Source organism: Entelurus aequoreus, linkage group LG02 (genome assembly GCF_033978785.1).
Source record: "Entelurus aequoreus isolate RoL-2023_Sb linkage group LG02, RoL_Eaeq_v1.1, whole genome shotgun sequence".
In the NCBI taxonomy this organism is placed as follows: Eukaryota; Metazoa; Chordata; class Actinopteri; order Syngnathiformes; family Syngnathidae; genus Entelurus; species Entelurus aequoreus.
The window spans coordinates 58,048,378-58,072,906 of NC_084732.1; the positions used below are offsets into that span (position 1 = coordinate 58,048,378).

Consider the following 24,529-nt stretch of genomic DNA (forward strand, 5'->3'; position numbering starts at 1 on the left):
TTGACAGGTGTTTAATTGTATTTCTGGACTGGCTATGTCAAAAATGTAAAAACAAATGAGAAGTCATGATGAGTGGCTACAATGAGCACATTTTGTAGTGCAAAGCTTTTCAAAGCAAGGTTTGACGCATGATACTGCATGATTCTGATAAAGCATGTTCCCTGGGGTCACACATACACCCATGCATCGCACCGCGCCTCTCTACCCCTACCCCCGCCCCACTGTATGAGGAGAATTGGATTAATCCAAGTTGAAAACATATTTCTAATATGAATGGTTAATTGAGCTTCATGAATGAGCTTATTTAATTGAACAACAACTTAATGACTCAACTCCTGTTCCAGACTGCAGCTCAAATGTTGTTCTGGATGATAAACCCTCTGTTATGACTTGACTTAATATCTCTCATTTAATGGAATAAGGATTTAATGATCCTTTTATGGTTCTCAGTAATGATGTTTCCATCATACCTGGAATTAAAAGTATACAGAACTTGTTTATGTTGGTGTTTAGCACAGCATGACATGTGCTGTTTATGGTTATGTTCTGCTGTACATATATTTTGCCATATACTGAATAGCCCTATCCATTGTGTGTTAATTAGTTAATTGATTATTCACTTTTTTGTTTATGTTATATGACATCATTTTGATTGTGTGAATGTTGAAGAGCATTAAATGGGCTGTTTGCAACTTGCTCAAAGGTCAATTTTTCGATCCAAAAAATACAATAAGAACACTAACTTATCTCAGTGTTTTTCAACCTTTTCTGAGCCAAGGCACAATTTTTTTTCATTGAAAAAATCCAGAGGCACACCACCAGCAGAAAACATTAAAAAATGAAACTCAGCAGCCGATATTGACAGTAAAAAGTTGTTCTCGCAAATATGAATTCAAACCATAACCAACCATGCATCACTATAACTCTTGTCTCAAAGTAGGTGTACTGTCATGACCTGTCACATCACTCCGTGACTTATTCAGAGATTTTTGGTGTTTTTATGTGTGTAGTGTTTTAGTTCTTGTTTGCGCTCCTATTGTGTTGTTGATTGTCATGTCAAGTACAGATGTACTTTGTGGACGGCGTCTGCTGCACCACAGGCTGTAAGTCTTTGCTGTCGTCCAACATTCCGTTTTTGTTTACTTTGCAGCCAGTTCAGTTTTAGCTTCGTTTTGCATAGCCATCCCTAAGCTTCAATGCCTTTTCTTAGCGGCACTTGCCTTTTGTTTATTTTTGGTTTAAGCATTAGATACCTTTTTACCTGCACGATGCCTCCCGCTGTCGTCTGCATATTGTGATCACGACAAACCATGTTCCGGACATAGACAAAGTAATAAACTACCTGCTGTCACCTACTGATATGGAAGAGTATTACACAGTTACTCTGCCGAGCTCTAGACAGCACCGACACTCAACGGCACATTATTAACGGATTATAATTACTGGTTTGCAAAAACATTTTTTAACCCAATTAGGTGAAATTACATAATCTCCCACGGCACACCAGACAATATCTCACGGTACACTAGTGTGCCGTGGCACAGTGGTTGAAAAACACTGCCTTATCTTATGTTACCATTACTAGTCTAACAGAACATATATTTTAAAAAATGTCTATAATTTTTTGAAATTATTACTTATATTGAATAAGAATTTAAAAAAGGCTGTCAATCACAGCTGTGCACACACAGAAAAGCAAAGATGGAAGGCAGTGAACATCGTTAATGTCCTACAATAAGCAGACACGGTTGGTATTTTCTTGTATTGTAGTGATTGTTAGGAACTGATCAAGGGGGTGACCCCGGGATGCAGAGATGGGAGGCAAGTTTGAATAACAAAAAGGAATACATTTAATAAGTCCAAAAAGTGTAACAAAAAGCGATGGGGCAGAAGTGCACACCATGAATACTAACAAAAACAGGTTCCTCAGTGGTTGGCAGGGGAAAAGCCAGGGCACACTAAGTACAGCATAAAGTCTTTTGCTGCCTCAAGGAGGCTAGGAAACAAACACAAAGAAGTTAGGAATTACAGAATTAAGGAAAAGCAACGTACCAGGACTGACGAGGCGAAGCAGGCACATGCACGTGGGAGGTGCATGATAAAATAACCGGCAAGACCCAGCTGTGGGTGACAAGCTTAAATACTCCTCGGTAGAAATAGGTTGCAGGTGTGCCTTAGTGTCCGCCCCTCGCTGGAGACTAATGAGCTGAGGAAACACATCAATATAAAAGAGAAGGCAGGGAAATAAAAACACAACAGTGATATTATTTACAAAAGATAAACAGGTTAGACTATAGCCTACCAGGTGCTATCAGCTACACAACAGCTAAGCTCACAAGCTAGACATACCTAGTGTTCCTAATTGAACAATATTGCAGTCTTAAACACCACATTTGTCAATATAAACGAGTATCAAATAATTACAGTTCCATACTACTTACAAAAGTGTATTATAAAGTATCAAGCAACAAATGTGTCCGCATCCTTCAACTTACTGTGCCATGAGCTTAACTTAATGGAGGAGCTCAAGTACCTTGGCCTCTTGTTCACGAGTGAGGGAAGAGTGGATCGGTGTGGCATCTGCAGTGATGCGGACACTGTATCGATCCGTCGTGGTGAAGAAGGAGCTGAGCCGGAAGGCAAAGCTCTCAATTTGCCGGTCGATTTACGTTCCCATCCTCACCTATGGTCATGAATTTTGGGTTATGACCGAAAGGACAAGATCACGGGTACAAGCGGAGAAAAGTATTTTCTTATTTCTGATGGCGGGGCTCTAAAATAAATTCTAAAAAGCACTGGTCAGATGACCTTAGCGCTCTGACAGGGGTACGCAGAATAAGTAGGTCAGATACAGCATGTATGGTGGAGCCAGCACATGGAGAAATTTAATAACGAAATATAAAATCTTCAATGACTTCTAAAAACAACAGGCAGCCAGTGGAGAGAAACCAGTACAGGAAGTGATGTGCTCATGGTACTGGGAGCAGGTGTGCAGCTGCGTTTTGGACCAGTTGTAAGCGGCGAGTGGAAGACTGATTGATGCCAATGCCAGAGTTACAGTAATCCAAGCGGGATGTTATTAGTGCATGCACGACTATTTCTAACTGGTTTATGGGCAGGTAAGATTTGACCTTCTGGAGAGGTCTGAATTGGAATAAGGCAGTTTTTACCACTGAGCTTATTTGATTGCCAAGTTTAAAAGAGTTATCAATAAAAACACTACCACATCAGCATATTAATAAAAAAAAGTGGACTGTTACAAAATCATGCTGATTGTCAAAGATGTTAGATAATACAACACGTGATACTTCTACCTCAATGTAAGCTTTAATTATTTATATGGTGCTTCCATGATTTCAGCCTTTTAAAGCTTCTCTTGGACAACCAATTTTTGACCTCAGTATTTGTCAAATCCTAGTTACGGCCCTGAATATGATTTTTTTTTCTATTTTCACAACACTTGTGGTCTATATAACATGTAAAGGTGGTCATTTGGTCAAGACTTTGCATAGATCATGTTTTAGAGACCATCTTCAAGCCGTTTTCTGATCGTCTCTACAAGATGCCCGGTTTTGTGGGTGGTCTTATTTACATTTCACCACTTCGACTGCGTGCTTCCAAGTCTACTGACAGATGTAAGTCAGAAGTATATGCTGATTTTATTTGAAATGGCAACCTCGGAGGATGCATTTGCATGTATGAGGCAGTCAGCCCCACAACAAAATGATTGAGAAAAAGGAGCTTATTGACAACAGCGTTTGACTACAATAGCGGACTCACACAAAGATCTTCAGGTAAATTGCTACCATATATGGAGATATCCGCTGATGTCACAATTGGGAAAAATGTCACAAATTGGGGCAAACTCCAAATGGCTCGTTTGGTGGAAGTACAAACCCCGTTTCCATATGAGTTGGGAAATTGTGTTAGATGTAAATATAAACGGAATACAATGATTTGCAAATCATTTTCAACCCATATTCAATTGAATGCACTACAAAGACAAGATATTTGATGTTCAAACTCATAAACTTTTTTTTTTTTTTGCAAATAATAATTAACTTAGAATTTCATGGCTGCAACACGTGCCAAAGTAGTTGGGAAAGGGCATGTTCACCACTGTGTTACATGGCCTTTCCTTTTAACAACACTCAGTAAATGTTTGGGAACTGAGGAGACACATTTTTGAAGCTTCTCAGGTGGAATTCTTTCCCATTCTTGCTTGATGTACAGCTTAAGTTGTTCAACAGTCCGGGGGTCTCCGTTGTGGTATTTTAGGCTTCATATTGTGCCACACATTTTCAATGGGAGACAGGTCTGGACTACAGGCAGGCCAGTCTAGTACCCGCACTCTTTTACTATGAAGCCACTTTGATGTAACACATGGCTTGGCATTGTCTTGCTGAAATAAGCAGGGGCGTCCATGGTAACGTTGCTTGGATGGCAACATATGTTGCTCCAAAACCTGTATGTACCTTTCAGCATTAATGGTGCCTTCACAGATGTGTAAGTTACCCATGTCTTGGGCACTAATACACCCCCATACCATCACAGATGCTGGCTTTTCAACTTTGCGCCTATAACAATCCGGATGGTTCTTTTCCTCTTTGGTCCGGAGGACACGACGTCCACAGTTTCCAAAAACAATTTGAAATGTGGACTCGTCAGACCACAGAACACTTTTCCACTTTGTATCAGTCCATCTTAGATGAACTCAGGCCCAGCGAAGCCGACGGCGTTTATGGGTGTTGTTGATAAACGGTTTTCGCCTTGCATAGGAGAGTTTTAACTTGCACTTACAGATGTAGCGACCAACTGTAGTTACCGACAGTGGGTTTCTGAAGTGTTCCTGAGCCCATGTGGTGATATCCTTTACACACTGATCTCGCTTGTTGATGCAGTACAGCCTGAGGGATCGAAGGTCACGGGCTTAGCTGCTTACGTGCAGTGATTTCTCCAGATTCTCTGAACCCTTTGATGATATTACGGACCGTAGATGGTGAAATCCCTAAATTCCTTGCAATAGCTGGTTGAGAAAGGTTTTTCTTAAACTGTTCAACAATTTGCTCACGCATTTGTTGACAAAGTGGTGACCCTCGCCCCATCCTTGTTTGTGAATGACTGAGCATTTCATGGAATCTACTTTTATACCCAATCATGGCACCCACCTGTTCCCAATTTGCCTGTTCACCTGTGTGATGTTCCAAATAAGTGTTTGATGAGCATTCCTCAACTTTATCAGTATTTATTGCCACCTTTCCCAACTTCTTTGTCACATGTTGCTGGCATCAAATTCTAAAGTTAATGATTATTTGCAAAAAAAAAAATGTTTATCAGTTTGAACATCAAATATGTTGTCTTTGTAGCATATTCAACTGAATATGGGTTGAAAATGATTTGCAAATCATTGTATTCCGTTTATATTTACATCTAACACAATTTACCAACTCATATGGAAACGGGATTTGTATGAAGGAAGGCAATATTGTTTTATAAATATCTCTGCCATGCCTCCATGGTTTATTTTTAAATATTCGGGATCTATGCAGATTTGAAATGCTCAAAAACAGGTACCAATAGGTAAGAAAGGTTGGTTTTGCATAATAGATGGTATCGTATCAATAGTGAAAAAGTTTTATCAGGACACCTGTAATTTCCACATTTCTCAACCCATTCAAATCAGTTTAATACAAACAGATGTAGACTACCTAACAAAAAATACCACATTCCGTAAATCCCCATTTTCCATACATCATTTCAATTCAGCCTGTGATCTTCAGCATTCACTTGCAATTTTGACACAATTTGTCTTTTCTGGTTATGCATGTTTTTGCATCTATCCATCATGCATGGTGTGTGTTTGTGTTTGCTGTGTGGGTGAGTGTTTCAGCGGAAGTTACTGAACCTCTTGTGACAAAAACACTTCCTGTTTGTTAACCAGGAAGGAGAACAAATGAGAAGAACATCAGAAAGCAGCAAAGAGAACGTCACTTTTGAGGACAAACTCCGCACAGGTAGGATCGATTTAATTTCCAGGGCATGCTGGTAAATAATTTTGTTGTATGGTAACACGCGAAAGCTTTTGAAGCAGTTTAGTATGACAGAGACTAATACTCAAGAATATTATTGATTAATAGACATAAAAATTAATAAATATGATGAACCAAACCTAAGATCTGCACCCTTCTACTTATTTTGGACATGCTGTAGTTATACAATGGAAATATATGCTATTGTAACTGTATGTATGTTAAAAAAAATATTCTATAACCACTATAATCACACTTATATTCTTCTATATTGAGTACAGGTGGATCCGACAGAAAAGCTCTTAGGAGGCAGAAACGCATTGAACAACAGCTTCAGGATCCCTGGGTTCGCCTTTCAGACACTTCCCCTGAAGATCTGCAAGAAGTCAACCACAACCGTCAGCTTCTTCACCACGCTGTAGACGGCACAAAGTCTGTCAATGTCCACATCGCACCTGTCATCATGAGCACTGAAGAACACACCACAGACCTAACTGCTGAGAAAAAAATGGAGATCCTCAGTGCTTTAAGGATGGGGCCTCCTGTGGCACCAAAACCTGCTTGGTTTCGGCAAAGCCTGAGAAAGATTCGCCATGAGCAGGACCGGAAGAAGCAAGATGAACCTGTCAAGACGAGGCAAGCTGGAGGATTCTATAGAAGTTTTAATGTCAGATCAGCGTCATTTGTGGCCAACCGGTCTATCAAAGACAAGATCCATTCATTTGAAAGCTTCTCCAACAGTACAGACAAAGAGGGAAAAAAGAGGCATGTGGTTTCGTCCAACTCCCTTCAACTCATGGATCAAGAGTGGGACAGAAAGTATGGAAAAAACAAAAATGACAATGCAGACAAAATGCTTAAGCGATCTGTGTCTGAAAAGGGAATAGAAAGTGCACAGACGTCTGCGCCACCTTCTGCTAGTCTTGAAAGTAGTGGGAAAAAAAATGTTTCTAATACAGAGCCTCAATCCAGCCAGTCCTTTGCAGACTCCCCGTCTTGTCAGACTAGTACAGATAAAAAACATGGGGTGAAATGTTCAGATTCAGTTTCAGCGCAGCACACCTTGACCGTCCAAACATCCAGAGAACTAGAAGGTGCAAAAGTAGAACCAAATTTACTCAGTGGGTTTGCGGAGGAAAAAGCCTTCTCCACTGCAAGCCTCACCTCTGTGGGATCCAGCCATGCTGAAGGGAGAAGTTCTCCAGAAAGAACAGAACAGAATGCAGCAGAAAACCAAAGAAAACTTGACCTGAACTTGACCAATCTACCGACAGACAGTACCTTGTATCAAGACCTAGGGGGAGAAAATTTTAGTAAAATCCTTGCCTTTAGTAATCAGGTACAGTATTTTCACTTCACACTGGACTTTTCATTTGGAATCTCTGCACAGGAACTTGTGCAAAAGACAGAAATCCATCGAGCAGCCATAATTCAAAAACACGTTTTAGAGATACTTATTATTAGAACAAGAGAAAACAATTTGTCTGGAAAGTATTAGGGTGTCCCCATCCGATGCTATGACTCTGATTTCAGCAAAAACACAAGTATCCGATTTTATTGGCTTGCATCTAAAATCCGCTACAAGCAGTACAACAGCCAGTTAAAGGGGTTGTTTGCAAATTGCTCAAAGTGACATTTTTTAAACCACAAAATATAACAAGAACACCATTTGTTAACCCATGTTACATTAGTGGTTTAACAGAACATATACTGTACATACATATTTAGGTTAAAGTAGTCATTTTAAATACTTTGTTATCTCTAGGTATCGCAAGCGCTGATGCGCACCCTACCAATTTCCACTGACCATGGAAACACCAATCCAGATCTCCCAGGATCCACTGTCGCCGATATTATGGACTCTCTACCGTGTGATGCTGTTTCAGATGTCACTGACCCAGGGTTTTCTGTTAGGTATGACTTTCATTTGTGTTGTTGTTTAAGTAGGAAAGGAACTATATATACCAAAGTGCTGTTTAGTTCAGTGACGTGTGGTGAGGTTAATGGCTGGTGAGGCACTGACTTCATCACAGTCAGATTTACAAACATATGAACCCTAAAGAGTATCTTATTCACCATTTGATTGGCAGCAGTTAACAGGTTATGTTTAAAAGCTCATACCAGCATTCTTCCCTGCTTGGCACTCAGTATCAAGGGTTGGATTTGGGGGTTAAATCACCAAAAATGATTCCCGGGGCGCGGCGACGCTGCTGCCCACTGCTCCCCTCACCTCCCAGGGGGTGATCAAGGGGATGGGTCAAATACAAAGGACAAATTTCACCACACCTAGTGTGTGTGACAATCATTGGTACTTTAACTTAACTTTAACTTTACACATACATACTGTAGCACACAAAAAAGCACATTTAATAAAAAAAACTTTATTATGGTCTTATTTTACTTATAAATGAAGTCCATGCGCAGCTCCTTCTGAACAAAAGCATCGATAACTTGTTTATATAAGTCGTCCTTATCTTTCTTCAGTTTTAAAAGTCTCTCTGTCTCGATGGAGATCTTCGTTTAATTATTACCTCCTGCTTCGATTGAAAGTCCAATTTAGAAAACTGTTTTATTTTAGATATGTAATCCTCCATGGTAAAAGTCCAGGCGAGAGGAAAAAATAAACGCTGCACTTGACTTGCTAACTGTTGCTGCTTGTTGTCACTTATTCTGCAGCCGAGTAGTCGCAAGAATGATCCCTGGGATCACTAGCTCCCTCTACCACCAGGAGGCGGGATTACTGCGAGCCTCACCCAGTGCGTCTTCACAGCCGTTTTATGATTGCTCAGCACAAGAAATATGTTACACGCATACAGTTGTTGACAAAATACACTGTACATTATATACCTCAGGTAACTAAACTATGGAAATGTATAATATAATTCATATTGCAATACGGTCTCACTGCACAGCAGGCCAGCAGTTAGCCGAGTCATTGCGCAATCCATGGTGAGGCTCAACTGGCTGGTGACTCACCGCAAGTCTCTTCTCAGTATTTGAACGGCAAATGTGAAAATTCAGCGATTTTGAATAAAAATAATCTAAAACTGGTGAAGTTAAATGGAAAATTACTTTATAGTATAATCACTGGATACATATAACAATTTAATTAATTTTTTTTCTTTTTACATTTTGTTTCTTTCCATGATGGCACGTGAGGCCCCGCTTTACCTGCCTCCTCTGACTGCACGTCACTGGTTTAGTTTCTGTTTAATAGTAGGTGGGGACTGAAATGAAAGTTAAAAAAAAGCCAGTTCCTGTTTTGTGGTAGCTGATGTGATGTTTTTACAAGAGATACTAATGTGTAACTTCTGCACAAAGTGTCATCATACAATATGTTTTTCAGCTTGGCCACAATCAGAGAATGTAGCATTGAGTTTGGACAAACAGGGTCCCAAGAAGTTGCGTTTTCTTCTTCTGCTGGTGCTCAGTCAGTCATCTCGGTCATCCCATCACAGGAAATACAGATGATGATCAGAGAAGTTAGAGCTCTCGACCACAACACACTAAAGGTAAAAACAGTGGTGTTGTGTAATAATGTTTTTACTAACTATTAGGGGTCATATTATACAAAGAAACCCTTTGCCTGTTGGTACCTGCTTTATTGTATTTGGGTTTCCTGAAGGTGAAGGACATTTTATTTCAAACCATGGAGCCGTTTGAAATTTGCCCCACCTTGTGACATATGCATATGCCCTATTGTTGCCTCAACTGATATCTCCATGCGTGGTCTATGTTTTTCTAGATTCTTTGTATTAGTCCGCTGTATATTTCTGTTGTACTTCCAGCTGGCATATGCTAAAATACTCTGTTAATGGTTGTATTAACAAGCACAGGTCATTACACTAACTCCTAGCCTCATCTGAGGAATAAGAAGTGCCTAGCTAAATTTTGTGTTTCGTTACAATGTACCTACTCCGACGCAGGGCCCAGTAAGACTCGCCGCCGGACATGAAATCCACAGCTTATCTAAGAACCCTGCCTCGATCAAAGAGTAATTATTCAGAAGGATTTACCCAAAACTACAGTTAATCGCGGAGACAGTTTCCACATCCTATGGCAACACAATGAAACAATAAAGTCTAATAACAGTAGATTTGTCATGCTATGGCCATGGCAGGAAGGTGCTGAAACAGGGAGCAGGAACACAGAGGGAAGTACATGTGGCCATGAAACACCAGCAAACAACAATAAATCAGCAATCCAGGGCTCTCATGTAACAACAGTTGTGTGGCTTTCCTACTAAAAATTCAGATGTATTCAAGTGTGTGCACGCACAAACACAAGCACATTTCTTTGCTCCATCGCAACCTATTTGACACACCAAGACCACGCCCCCTACTACATGCGCTAGGAAGTGAAGTAAAACATGTATTTATATAGCACTTTTTCTCTAGAGACTCAAAGCGCTTTAAATAGTGAAACCCATTATCTAGATATTTTAAGCTACGTTTAAACCAGTGTGAGTGGCACTGGGTATAGAGTGGGTATAGAGTGTCTTGCCCAAGGACACAACAGCAGTGACTGGGATGGCAGAAGCGGAAACTCGAACCTGGAGCCCTCAAGTTTCTGGCACAGCCGCTCTACCAACCGAGCCAAGCTGTCCCATTAAAAGTAGCCACGTGCCTGAGCTCGGCACGGTCTGAACAGTCACTAGCAGTAGGAGGTGCTTTTTTCTCGTGTTTCATGTTAATTGTTCATATGTCGCTGATGGGCTCACCAATCAGTCTGAGGAGTAAAAGTTGTCACTTATTTATGTGAACTGTGTGTTGCTAAAGTTTTCACGGCCTGTAGAAATGTGCGTACGGCAGCTATGGAGTTGTCGTGAGGCAGCACACATTTCCACGTCAGTCTTGATACAGCTCAACTTTGCTGTGAAAAGGGGTGTACGGCAAGTTTTTGTGCGTACGCAAGCTTGTTACATGAGGCCCCAGGTGAAGGACGCTGATGAGAATCACCTGCTGCACCTCCAGTAGCTTTGCCCAGTTTAAGAAGAGTCCACCCCTAACAATATAAACAGAAGTATACAAATAAGCCAGATTAAACACAAGATGCTAAATAGAACTGTAAACACCAGAAACAGAAATATATTCTGAAGCTGTAACACAGCATAGTGTGATAATAATGACACTTTGTAATGACACATGTTCGTTTAAAAAAAAAAAAAAAAGGCTGCGTGTAATACTACTTTAAATTCTTGCAGGGATTACGTTTCAAATAGGGAGACATACTGTACTTTGTAGCTTTATGGCTATGTGATATTGGTGTAAGGTGTGTCTTGTGAGGGGTAGTACCTTTGTAAACCTGTCATGCCGCACATCTTCGTCAAGATAAATGTGGAAAGGAGCACTGGTCCTCCACACCTGCTCAACTCTCACTTACAGTACGCCTCCAAGTAGTTGGTAGTGCACACGACTGGCACACTATGGTAAACTATCTCGGCAGATGGGCTGAACTAAGTTAGAGGGTACCAGTAGTCCCAAAGGACGTCACACCTGAAGTGAACGAAGACTGGAATGGCAGAAAAGACAGATTAACTTTTTCAAGTCAATGGATTTGAAGGCAGGACAATAAGATGTGTGGCACATCAATGGTCATTCTCTTGACGACAAAGACTTGTGGCCAAGCACAATGGAAGGGACTGGGGCCCCACCATGTACAAACGAACTAACCCACAATTACCAATGGACCACGAATGACATAAGGAACAGAACGGAGAGGTTGGGCAACTGCAACAACTCCAGGCCTCAATTCCAGGGAAGAAAATAATTATTTCTTGGCAAGTAGGACAGCTTTTAACAAAGTTAAATTACAGGGGAACTGCACCTTTTTTGGAATTTTGCCTATCGTTTACAATCATTATGAAAGACATGACGACGAATGGATTTTTTAAAGCATTGTAAATATCAACCAAAATGGAATAATGTAAACAGTGAAAAACCATAGATCAACAACAGTAGGAATAAGAATATGGATATCAAAAGGAATTGTCGAAATGTTAAGAAGGTTTGGCTAAAACGGTCAGTGTTTTGAAATTGAGGATTTTGAGAATCATCACGAAACAAAAGAAATGTATTCTAAAATTAAAGAATAACACGAAGAAAGAATAATAGAATAATGCTATCAAAGGAAAATTATTATTTGAAGAAGAGCAGATAGCAACCAGATGTCTGCATACTGATAAGAGTATCGCAGCAGGCACAAGGCTTTGACATCATGCTGATTATACATACAAGTCCTTTAAAACTGACTGAATTTGTCACAAAATAGTTGTATTAGTAAATTGAGACAACGTTGATGTCTAATGTTGGATCCACGTTGTTGGTTGGGAAATGACCACATTTCAAAGGTCAAATCAACATCACCACTTGACATTGAATAAACGTCGTCAAAAAGCATGTTGTTTTAATGTTGTATTTGTGTTGTACAATATTGGTTGGAAAATGACCAAAATTCAATGGTCAAATCAACGTCAGAACCCAGCATTGATTAAACCTCGTCAAAAAGCATGTTGTTTCAACGTTTGGTTTGAATTGCTCAACGACAAGTACTAATTCAACAAGTTCTCACCTTTGTTTTAATGTCTTATGCCTGCTAGGATGTTGCTATTTACCAAATCTCACACTTCAAGATACAACAAGACTTCAAGACTAAATTAAGACTTTTCTTCTCAGCAACTGCAAGACATCCACGTTGTGATTCTGCATAAAGAAGAAGGAGCCGGGCTGGGCTTTAGCATTGCTGGAGGCTCTGACCTAGAGAGCAAAGCTCTCAGAGTAAGTTTTAATCTTACTTACACACTCTACATCATTATACACATTGCGTGAAATGTAACTTCATCTTGTGAGGTCTCAAGATTTGTATTTCCTAACATTAAAAAAACATGAGACAAGCCTAACTTTTGGGACTCGCAGTTGAAATTTAACATGAAGTGGGGACGGAGATGAATTTACATCTTTAACACCTTTAGACTATAATGCTTCTGTAAATATCCATCCAACACCAGAATACAGGGTTATTCTCCCCGTATGTGTTGCATCACTTGTTTTTCAGACCATGATAAAAATAATCACACATATGTAATAGTAGTTGTATATACTGAGCTTTTTAAATTAAATATTTGTGAACAATGTGAGCACCTGAAAGTGTTGTACATGCTAGGAAACCAAAAATGTTTGCCATCTCATGTGCGCTGGTATGACATGAAGTTCCTTGAAACCAAGAAGTTTAAACCAATTCTGCCAAGAACAGTTGGTCAAAGTGTAAAGTGACCATGTGTTTGATATTTCATCTCTAGAGGGCTCTCATAATGTTAAACCTGCATTTAGAAGGTTATAAACAGGTTTTATAAAAACATTAACTTAATAATTTATAATTGCTACTGGCAGCACGGTGGTACAGGGGTTAGTGCATGTACCTCACAATAAGAAGGTCTTGAGTTCAATCCCGGGTTCGGGATCTTTCTGTGTGGAGTTTGCATGTTCTCCCCGTGACTGCGTGGGTTCCCTCCGGGTTCTCCGGCTTCCTCCCACCTCCAAAGACATGCACCTGGGGATAGGTTGATTGGCAACACTAAATTGGCCGTAGTGAGTGAATGTGAGTGTGAATGTTGTCTGTCTATCTGTGTTGGCCCTGTGATGAGGTGGCGACTTGTCCAAGGTGTACCCCGCTTTCCCCCCAAATGCAGCTGAGATAGGCTCCAGCACCCCCCGCAACCCCAAGAGGGACAAGCGGTAGAAAATGGATGGCTGGATGGATAATTGCTACTTAGCGGAAATCATTTACCTCAACAGGACCGATCAATTGGACCAATCAACAGCGATAAACAAGGATCACTGTAGTATTTCCTGATTTTGTATGTTTATCCACTTACAAATCAATGACGTACGTACTGTGTTTTATGCCAGCTTTACTAGAACTGAAAGACTGACTATAAAAAAAACATTAAATAAAAGGTATACATTAATTAGTATTTGATTGATTGAAATTAGGGATGTCCGATGGCTTTTTGCCGATATCCGATATTCCGATATTGACCAAACCCTTAATTACCGATACCGATATCAACCAATACCTATATCAACCGATACCGATATCAACCGATACTGATGTATACAGTCGTGGAATTAACACATTATTATGCCTAATTTGGACAACCAGGTATGGTGAAGATAAGGTCCTTTTTTAAAAAAAATAAAAAAAATAAATAAGATAAATAAATTTAAAACATTTTCGTGAATAAGAAAGAAAGTAAAACAATATAAAAACAGTTACATAGAAACTAGTAATTAATGAAAATTAGTAAAATTAACTGTAAAGGTTAGTACTATTAGTGGACCAGCAGCACACACAATCAGGTGTGCTTACGGACTTTATCCCTTGCAGACTGTATTGATCTATATTGATATATAATGTAGGAACCAGAATATTAATAACAGAAAGAAACAACCCTTTTGTGTGAATGAGTGTGAATGAGTGAAAATGGGGGAGGGAGGTTTTTTGGGTTAGTGTACTAATTGTAAGTGTATCTTGTGTTTTTTATGTTGAGTTAATAAACATTTTAAAAAAATAAAAAAATAAAATAAAACCGATACCGATAATAAAAAAAACGATACCGATAATTTCCAATATTACATTTTAAAGCATTTATCAGCCGATAATATCGGCAGGCCGATATTGACATCTCTAATTGAAATAAGTTGTTCATCCCCTACCAACCAGCAAGCATTGTGAGTCCACAACAACTTACATTGAGAAACATTATGTGATTACATTTGTACAATTCCACATATGTAAAAAGGAGTAGAAAGAAGCAGATCTTATTTAATCCCAACTCTTCTCCATGTCCATTGCTGATCATTTATTCACACCATAACTTTTACATTTCTTTTTTTTCCACTTCATGCGTGGAAAATAAGCAACGAAGAAGTTTGTGAAAATAAAAAATCAATAAGCTCCTGGGAGTTTTGCAAATAAAATAACATATTATATAGCGTGTGCTGTGTTAAGAAAAAAAACACAAATAAAAGATGATGAAATAATGATAAAATATGATAAAGATTAAGTAAAAGTAACATTTTTGATAATAAATAGAGTTGTGTTCCGCAAAAGTGCCACAATAGTTAAATATGTTAAAATCGTTGCAGAGCTCCTTTCAGTCGGTCCACACAGGAAGTGACACAAAGGGACGACTGTATGGTGTGTCAATGAAACGCAAAAATTAGTTGTGTGCCTTTAAGAAAGTACTGATCTCAACTCATTATGGGCCTGATCTACTAAAGGTATGCGTGTATTAAAACACATGCAATCTTGATAGCGCACGTAAAGCTGATCCACTAAACTTTTGCACAGAGGATTGCATCTCTAAGTTAGCAAAATAAGAAGTGCGGTCCATTTAGCGTATCTGTCTTCATGAATACAGAATATGCAGAATATATGCTAATCATCTGCACGCCCACAATACTCAAAGGATAAAATGAAAATATAATATTTTAGCACGCACAGTATGATTTATCAAGACTTATACTGTTCTGCAGGTGATGTTTTGCGCATAAATGGCTGTGAGAAAGGTGGTGATTGCGCTGCAGCTCTTTCCTACGTATGCTTGTCATCATGTATGGATTGTCAAAAATAGAAATATTAGCCATATTGTCTATTCAGCAATATCATTTTATGATTTTATAGCTGCTGGATGACTTAAGGGGATAATTAAAACAAATTCAATCAATGCATTTTGTTGTCTGCTGGCATTTTTATTTATATGAAAAAAAGCTTTTTGCAGTATGCATTGTCCTGCATCTGGAACATTCCAGCGCACGCTTGCAGCTAGTGCTGGAATCTCCCAGGTCGCAGCTTCAGCGCACTAAAAAAGTGGGTTCTGTTGTAAATGCGCGACTGGCCCGCCTCTGAAATGCCTATAAAACGTGGTACATGTATTGATTGATTGATTGAGACTTTTATTAGTAGATTGCACAGTACAGTACATATTGACCACTAAATGGTAACACCCGAATACGTTTTTCAGCTTGTTTAAGTCGGGGTCCACGTTAATCAATTCATGGTATAAATATATACTATCAGTATAATACAGTCATCACACAAGTTAATCATCAGAGTATATACATTTAATTATTTACATTATTTACAATCCGGGGGGGTGGGATGTGGAGGGGGTAGGGGCGGGGGGGGGGGGGGGGTTAGGTTGAGTTGCTATCAGCACTTCAGTCATCAACAATAATAACATTTGAGAAATGGACATTGAAATAGTGTAGGTCAGATTTGGTAGGATATGTACAGCGAGCAGTGAAAATAGTGAGCTCAGAAAGCATAAGAACATGTACCGTAATTTCCGGACTATAAGCCGCTACTTTTTCCCCTCGTTCTGGTCCCTGCGGCTTATACAACGGTGCGGCTTATATATGGCCTGTTCTTCTCCGACACAGACGAAGAGGATTTTGGTGGTTTTAGTACACAGGAGGAAGACGATGACACAATGATTAAAGACTGACTTTTCATATACCGGTAGGCTGGTTATTTTGATAACGTACAGGCGAGCACTTTGTATTACTTTGCACCGTTGTATTATTTGTACTCTGCATGAATGCTGTTCGCCATGTCAAAGATGTGAAAGTTTGATTGAATGATTGAAAGATTTATTGTTGATAAATGGGACGCTTTGCGTTCCCAAACAGTCATCTCTGTCCCAACAATCCCCTCCGTGGTAGCAGGAACCCCTATATACTACGGTAATTACACATCAAAACCCTGCGGCTTATAGTCGGGTGCGGCTTATATATGGAGCAATCTGTATTTTCCCCTAAATTTAGCTGGTGCGGCTTATAGTCAGGTGCGGCTTATAGTCCGGAAATTACGGTATATACATTTGATTATTTACATTTGATTATTTACAATCCGGGGAGGTGGGATGTGGTGGGGGGAGGGTGTCAGTCTAGAGTTGTAGTTGCCTGGAGGTGTTCTTTTAGTGCGGTTTTGAAAGAGGGTAGAGATGCACTTTCTTTTACACCTGTTGGGAGTGAATTCCATATTGATGTGGCATAGAAGGAGAATGAGTTTGCTGCTTGTTTGAAAACACAGCAAGACTTAGATTTTACATATAGATTTAACATTTAGATGAAACATTTGGATAAAAAATGTTGATGTAACATTTAAATTAAACATTTACATTTAGATATAACATTTAGCTGCTATGTTTACATTCAGATATATCATTTAGATGTAACATTTACATTTAGATGTGACATTCCGTTGTGGTGAAGAAGGAGCTGAGCCGGAAGGCAACGCTCTCAATTTGCCAGTTGATCTACAGTACGTTCCCATCCTTACCAATGGTCATGAGCTTTGGGTTATGACCGATAGGACAAGATCACGTGTACAAGAGGCCAAAATGAGTTTCCTCTGTCGGGTGGCAGCTCTCTTCCTTAGAGATAGGGTGAGAAGATCTGTCATTCAGGAGGAGCTCAGAGTAAAGCCGCTGCTCCTCCACATGAAGAGGAGCTAGATGAGGTGGTTCGGGCATCTGGTCAAGATGTCCCCCGGACGCCTCTCTGGGGAGATGTTTAGAGCATGTGCGACAGGTAAGAAGCCACGGGGAAGATCCAGGACACATTGAAGAGACAATGTTTCCCAGCTGGCCTGGGAACACCCCCTGGGGGGAGCTGGATAAAGTAGCTGGGGAGAGGGAAGTCTGGGCTTCTCTGCTTAGGCTGGTGTCTCCGCGACCCGACAGGGAATAAGCAGAAGAAGATTGATGCATATATGTAACATTTAGATTTATACCTGACATGAAGAAAATGAGCTAAATGTGAGAGAATTGAGCTAAATATCAGCCTGAAAAGTGTAGTTTAATTTTTACAATCGACACCCCATATGTCTCCAGTATAACTCCAATCTTAGAAGTTTATTTGGGAGCCAAAGTCGTTTCATGTGTCATCAAAACAAAGTGGACATGTCATCAGAAGCTGAAATATTGGTGTCTTCTTTGTTCAGGTGCACAAAGTGTTCACAGGCGGACTGGCCACACAGCAGGGCACCATCCACAAAGGAGACGAGGTGTTGTCCATAAACGGCCAGGCGTTGCGTGGCGTTACGCACGCTGCTGCTACTGCAGCTCTGCGTCAGGCACGCACGCTCAAGCTTGCCGTGGTGGTGGTTCGCAAGAGAACAGAAGAGGAAGGCAGAAGCTGTGATGAGTCCAACCCTGCAAGTGCGTCAGTTTATCTTGAATCTCCATTGAGAGAACTACTGGACCAGCGGGCCAAGGTTCCTCAGAAGGTTGGGAGATAAGCAGCATCATGTGTTTGGTTGCAGAGAAGGACAAAGGCACAATACAAAGTGTGGAGCTGGAGAAAGGAGCAGGTGGAGTTGGCTTTACCTTGGAAGGAGGAAAGGCTTCAATCCATGGAGATAGACCATTAGTCATCAACAGGATCTTTACAGGTACGGTCATGTTGGATTGTGTTGCATCAACTGATTTGGGGAATACATAATTCATGTTATCATGCTCCTAACTGTGGAGTTTTACTATGTTGTGAAACATGCAACAGACATGTACTACTTTTTAATTTGCATTTTAGAGGCAGGCCTGCGGTGCATCTACACCGGAACCTACTTTTTTAGCATGCTGGAACTGCGTCCATTTTGCACATGTGCCTTGCAATAATCAAAGGAACACCGTATGGACATTTGTCAACAAAGATCAGCCCTTTGAGACGTTTCTGATTAAGGCCTATTTAAATAATATGTAATGAAATCATTGGAAATAATATTGTACATTTTAGCTCTTTAACATTGGAAGCATAAATTGACACATTACCTCAAACATGTTAAGTGCTAAATGATGGTCAAATCGATTCCAGATCCATAAAAGCTTGTGGACAATCCATATATATAATGGTTTGTTGAATTAGCCCAAGTAATGCCCAATGTTGAAGTTTATTTCCATCCATCCCTCTCGGGTTCGCGGGGGTGGCTGGAGCCTCTCCAAAACCAAATGTGCTGAGTCAGACTGCATGATTGTTTGGGAGTTGTGTGTGAGTGTGAATGTTGTCTGTCTATCTGTGTTGGCCCTGTGATATGAGGGGCCGTTAGGGACATTATTCAGAATTACCAGGCTAGTGTGTATAAGAGTGTTTCAGTAGTGTGTGTGAGAGAAAAACATTTCAGTTGTTTATGTGAGAGCATTTCAGTAGTGTATGTAAGAGGTAATTCTGAATAATGTCCCTAACGGCCCCTCATACTGTGATGAGGTGGCGACTTGTCCAGTGTGTACCCCACCTACCGCCCAAATGCAGCTGAAATAGGCTCCAGCACCCCCTGCGAACCTGTCCTGAAAGGGACAAGCGGTAGAAAATGGATGGATGGATGGATCTTTCATTTTCCTTGTAGTCAAGATGATGACATCTTCAATATGTGTCCAGTTCTGGGATGTCATTGATAACAAATACTTTTTTTATTTAAGTCACTGCTCCAAGTGCCTTGAATCTCCCTGATGCTGTGTTGCCTATGCCTTCATGGCGCTTGCCTGATGCTCATTCATACAGACATTTGCTCCTTTCAGCGTGCTTTTGTTTCTGCAGCGCTAATTTCTACTTCCTATTGGTGAACTTTATGAAGATGACAGGTGTGGCTTTGTCATTTATTTTGTGCAGTGCAATACATGTTGTTGACATCCACCTACCTCAGAGAAAAGTGGCCAACTGTTGAAGCAATATATTCGTATATATTTCTTACTATGTTATCGTAAACCCGAGTCACAAGCATATCATTCATGCTTGTGTTTTCTTCTTCACATCAATTGGTCAATGATCAATCAATCAATCAATGTTTATTTATAATGATCAGTTCCTTCTCTCCATATTTCAGTGCAGTCCTTTCTATCAGTGTGTATAATAATGAATATCATATTTATATATTTTGAGACACTGCGATGAGGTGGCGACTTGTCCAGGGTGTACCCCGCCTTCCGCCCGATTGTAGCTGAGATAGGCTCCAGCACCCCCCGCGACCCCAAAAGGGAATAAGCGGTAGTAAATGGATGGATGGATGGATGGATATTTTGAGACAATTGGTGTTACAATGTGCCGAGATTATGTCAATGTTATATACTAATACAGTAGTAACAATGGGGATGGGTACCTATTACATTTAAACTGATACGGTACCAATTCCCAGTACTGGGAATCGATATCGGTACTCAACATTCTAATTGTTGAATACTTGTGTGTGTGTTCATGTAATAACACATTTTAATTGTTTAATAATGTTTCATTTTTTAAATGTAACATTTAAGAGTGAGCTAATAATGATAATTGTGCTGTCCAGTTGTTATATCTTGTTATCTTCCACTTCTGAGTCTCATTTGCAAGTGTTACATAGTAGACTTTGAATGCATTTGGGGGAGAGGGGATGCCAAAAATTGGCACTTGTTAAAACTTTAATGTTGGCCTGTGTCCGTCCAAAACTGATTACTACATGTAAGACAAACACTTGATATTTGTGGTTATCATAAGGCTATGTGTTTGAAATTAAATGTAGGCCTTTATCGTGTCCAAAAAAACAAAGAGTTGGCCATTTCTATGGTATTAATCATAAAGGACTGTTATAGATCCGATGTTGATGTGCTAAAAAGTATTTCTTGTTTAAAAGCTACATACAATATTAACTGTTTTTTGTTCATGGACATAATAAATATTAATAAAGTGTTTGGATGTATTCATTAAAATCAATATATTCTTGGTTGCCAAAAAGTGATATTTTGATATTGACACGTCTATCTATGCATACATTACTAGAATAACCTTAGGAGATGCACAAACGAGATGTTTGAATATCAAAATATTATTTTGAATCAGTGAGATGTCGTTTGGGGTTGATTTCAGCTTTTTAAAAAGGTACTTTAACACGTTAGCAGTACAGTATGTACTTTATCATAAATGTAACTCTCTTCAATGAATACATTCAAATACTAATATTTTTTATGTGCATTAAAAAAATCAGCTAATATTGTTATTATTATTACAGACAAGAGGTTTTAGCACAACAACATCGGATCAATAACAGTCCTTTACAATCTCATTATTACCATAGAAATGGCCAACTTTTGTCATCTTTCGGACACGACAATTTCAAACACGTATCCTTACGATAACCACACATATAAGTGTTTGTCTAACATATAGTAATCAGTTGTGGACAGACAAAGCCAGAACGTGGTATACACGCTTTCGCGGCGTGAATACATATTTGACACAGAATCAGTTTTTAGCGCCACACAGATAGCAGCAAATAATAGATTTAACTGAGTGTCTATGTCACTAACATTGACTCGCCTGCTGATGGCATCATAGCAGTTCAAATGACATGTGTGCTGTTCAATATCTCCCTAGCGTACACATAGTACATGTTAAAGCCACACATTTTGGTTTTGGCGGTGACTTCCTTATCTCGCAAGGAAAAGCATCTGATTGGCTCTCGTTCATGACTAACTCCCACCCCTTGTTCAATGTATGCCATTAAAGAGCTGTGATTGGATACATTTCAAATTTGTCCGACCCATCAACAAGACGAAATTAGATATTATTGGATGTCATTTCTGTCAACATTTTCATCTTGTATATATACTTTAACTAACATGTCAGTTTATTGTCTGCGTCAACATGCCTTTGTTTAAATTACTTATCTTATTTCTACCTGCGCCGAAGTAAAAAATACAAAAATAAGGCAGGCACAGCTTACTCTGTGGGCGGGCCGAGCCCATGACACCGAGACTGCACTAGGTGTGGCGACATTATTCTCTGCATTTGACCCATCACCCTTGATCACCCCCTGGGAGGTGAGGGGAGCAGTGGGCAGTAGCGGTGGCCGCGCCCGCGAATAATTTTTGGTGATTTAACCCCCAATTCCAACCCTTGATGCTGAGTGCCAAGCAGGGAGGTAACGGGTCCCATTTTTATAGTCTTTGGTATGACTTGGCCGGGGTTTGAACTCACAACCTACCGTTCTCAGGGCGGACACTTGTTTTCTTGAGCTCTACAAAGTGTTTATACTATATGTATTGTACTTATTACACACCAGCTGTTTGATTGTAGCCTGCATCTAAATCGTGGTTGTGATTACCAAACTTGGAGGTGTTGAAATCGCAATGTTACATCACTAATGCTAATTGGTAGCATGTATACGGCATAGCCAATGTAAATTAGCACAGAGCTAACAGTATAGTAAGGCTCCACTTTTAAAAATGTTTTTTTATTGCTTGCTTTGTTTGCGTGGAACTTTGAAACATTACCATGAATTGATTTACGTGGACCTCGAGTTGAAAAACGTATTCGGGTGTTAACATTTAGTGGTCAATTGTCCGGAATATGTACTGTACTGTGCAATCTACTAATAAAAGTTTCAATCAATCAATCAATCAAAACCAAGATGCAGTTTGTCTGAGCGCTTGTTTCCCCACCAAGCGCTTGAGTCAGTCCCAAGTCATGAACTGGCCCTGACGTCACGTGCAATTGGTATTTAGTCACACTGATGGATTTTTCTCGCTACCTATAGGTTTAAGTACCAAATTCAATACCCACTCTTGATTAAAAATGTATGACTGAATACACAAACCCATGTTTTGTTTGTTTGTCAGGTGGAGCAGCAGAGCAAAGTGGTCTTCAGTGTGGAGATGAAGTGTTGCAAGTCCTGGGTACCAGTCTTCATGATATGACTCGCTTTGAGGCTTGGAACGTGATCAAGGCTTTACCTGAAGGCCCCATTACAGTACACATCGGGAGGAATGAAGATGCCAAAAGCACGAAACACGACTTTGTTGCACCTTTGTCAACAGACTAGGTATCATATCCATTTATCATCTTGGGGCGGCAGCGACTCTGGAAGGTCTTCCGGTCACTGGAGAGTTGGTGATTGGCGAAGCCAGCACTGGTGTTTAAGTCTTAAATACTTGTTTGCCGTATGAATGTGAACAAGTGGTTGGCATTAGAGATGTCCGATAATATCGGACTGCCAATATTATCGGCCGATAAATGCTTTAAAATGTAATATCGGAAATTATCGTATCGGTTTCAAAAAGTAAAATGTATGACTTTTTAAAACGCCGCTGTGTACACCGATGTAGGAAGAAGTACAGAGCGCCAATAAACCCTAAAGGCACTGCTTTTGTGTGCCGTCCCAGTTACTTAATATCTACGGCTTTTCACACACACAAGTGAATGCAAGGCATACAGGTCACACTGAGGGTGACCGTATAAACAACGTTAACACTGTTACAAATATGCGCCACACTGTGAACCCACACCAAACAAGAATGACAAACACATTTCAGGAGAACATCCACACCGTAACACAACAGAACAAATACCCAGAACCCCTTGCAGCACTAACTCTTCCGGGACACTACAATATACATCCCCGCTACGTCCACCTCAACCCCCCCAACCCCACCCACCTCAACCTCCTCATGCTCTCTCAGGGAGAGCATGTCCCAAATTCCAAACTGCTGTTTTGAGGCATGTTAAAAAACAACAACTTTGTGACTTCAATAATAAACATGGCAGTGCCATGTTGGCCTTTTTTTCCATAACGAGTTGATTTATTTTGGAAAACCTTGTTACATTGTTTAATGCACCCAGCGGGGCATCACAACAAAATTAGGCACAATAATGTGTTAATTCCACGACTGTATATATCGGTATCGGTTGATTTCGGAATCGGTAATTAAAAGTTGGACAATATCGGAATATCGGATATCGGCAAAAAAGCCGTTATCGGACATCTCTAGTTGGCATATGATTAGACGTAATTGGTGTACAAATGTGAATGAATGTTTGATGGTGGTTGGAGCCCATTGGTTCAAGTTGCCAGCCAGACTAATCCAGAACTGCTTTGGCCACAAATATAAAATATCATCAGCGGTGTGTGAATGTAGATTGAACAAGTAATAGTTTCAGTGAAAAGTGATTTGGGTGTCTGGCAATGCGTTTTATAAATCTGATCATTTATTAATGGGCAATGTGTAACATAGCGACAGTTCGGTTTGTTTCTCGGTTTTAAGGTCACATTTTCGTTCATTTTGCTTACAATAAAGAAACAAAAAGCAAAATGACTCAGCTTTTAAGAGGACCTTTGAGTATTTTCCACTTTTCTGACTTATAAATGTTGATTATACTTGTGTGAAACAATCCCGAAGGATCAAATCATAAGATTTGTGCAGTTGGGCAGTTTTGGATGCCCCTGAATGCTGTTTTTCCCTCTTTTTTTTGTTTAACAGGGGACAATTTGTGTTGCCAGTGTGACATGTGGGCCTTCTATTACATGCTCTCTGACAGGCCACTTCTCTCTGCTCTGCACCAGACTTTTGGCTGCAGCCTGTAGCCTCCCATCTCATTCCTTCCTGCCTGCTCTCTACTTTCGCGTTTATTGTCCACAGCATTTTACAGAGGACTGTTTTGGCAACATGGGTTGATACAAAGTTGGATTAAAAT

The 24,529-nt window shown here is 40.0% G+C and overlaps 1 protein-coding gene across 1 annotated transcript in view; it reads left to right on the forward strand.

Annotated features, from left to right (window-relative positions):
- il16 (interleukin 16) overlaps positions 1 to 24,166 on the forward strand; it is a 120,722-nt gene extending 96,556 nt beyond the window's left edge. Inside the window, exons 18-25 of the mRNA XM_062029980.1 lie at positions 5,942 to 6,014; positions 6,311 to 7,368; positions 7,795 to 7,943; positions 9,376 to 9,541; positions 12,704 to 12,805; positions 18,036 to 18,252; positions 18,357 to 18,485; positions 22,678 to 24,166. Of these exons, the coding sequence (XP_061885964.1) occupies positions 5,942 to 6,014; positions 6,311 to 7,368; positions 7,795 to 7,943; positions 9,376 to 9,541; positions 12,704 to 12,805; positions 18,036 to 18,252; positions 18,357 to 18,485; positions 22,678 to 22,880 (2,097 nt within the window). The 3' untranslated portion in view covers positions 22,881 to 24,166. The remainder of the gene's footprint in view (positions 1 to 5,941; positions 6,015 to 6,310; positions 7,369 to 7,794; positions 7,944 to 9,375; positions 9,542 to 12,703; positions 12,806 to 18,035; positions 18,253 to 18,356; positions 18,486 to 22,677) is intronic.
- Positions 24,167 to 24,529: the final 363 nt, after the last annotated feature.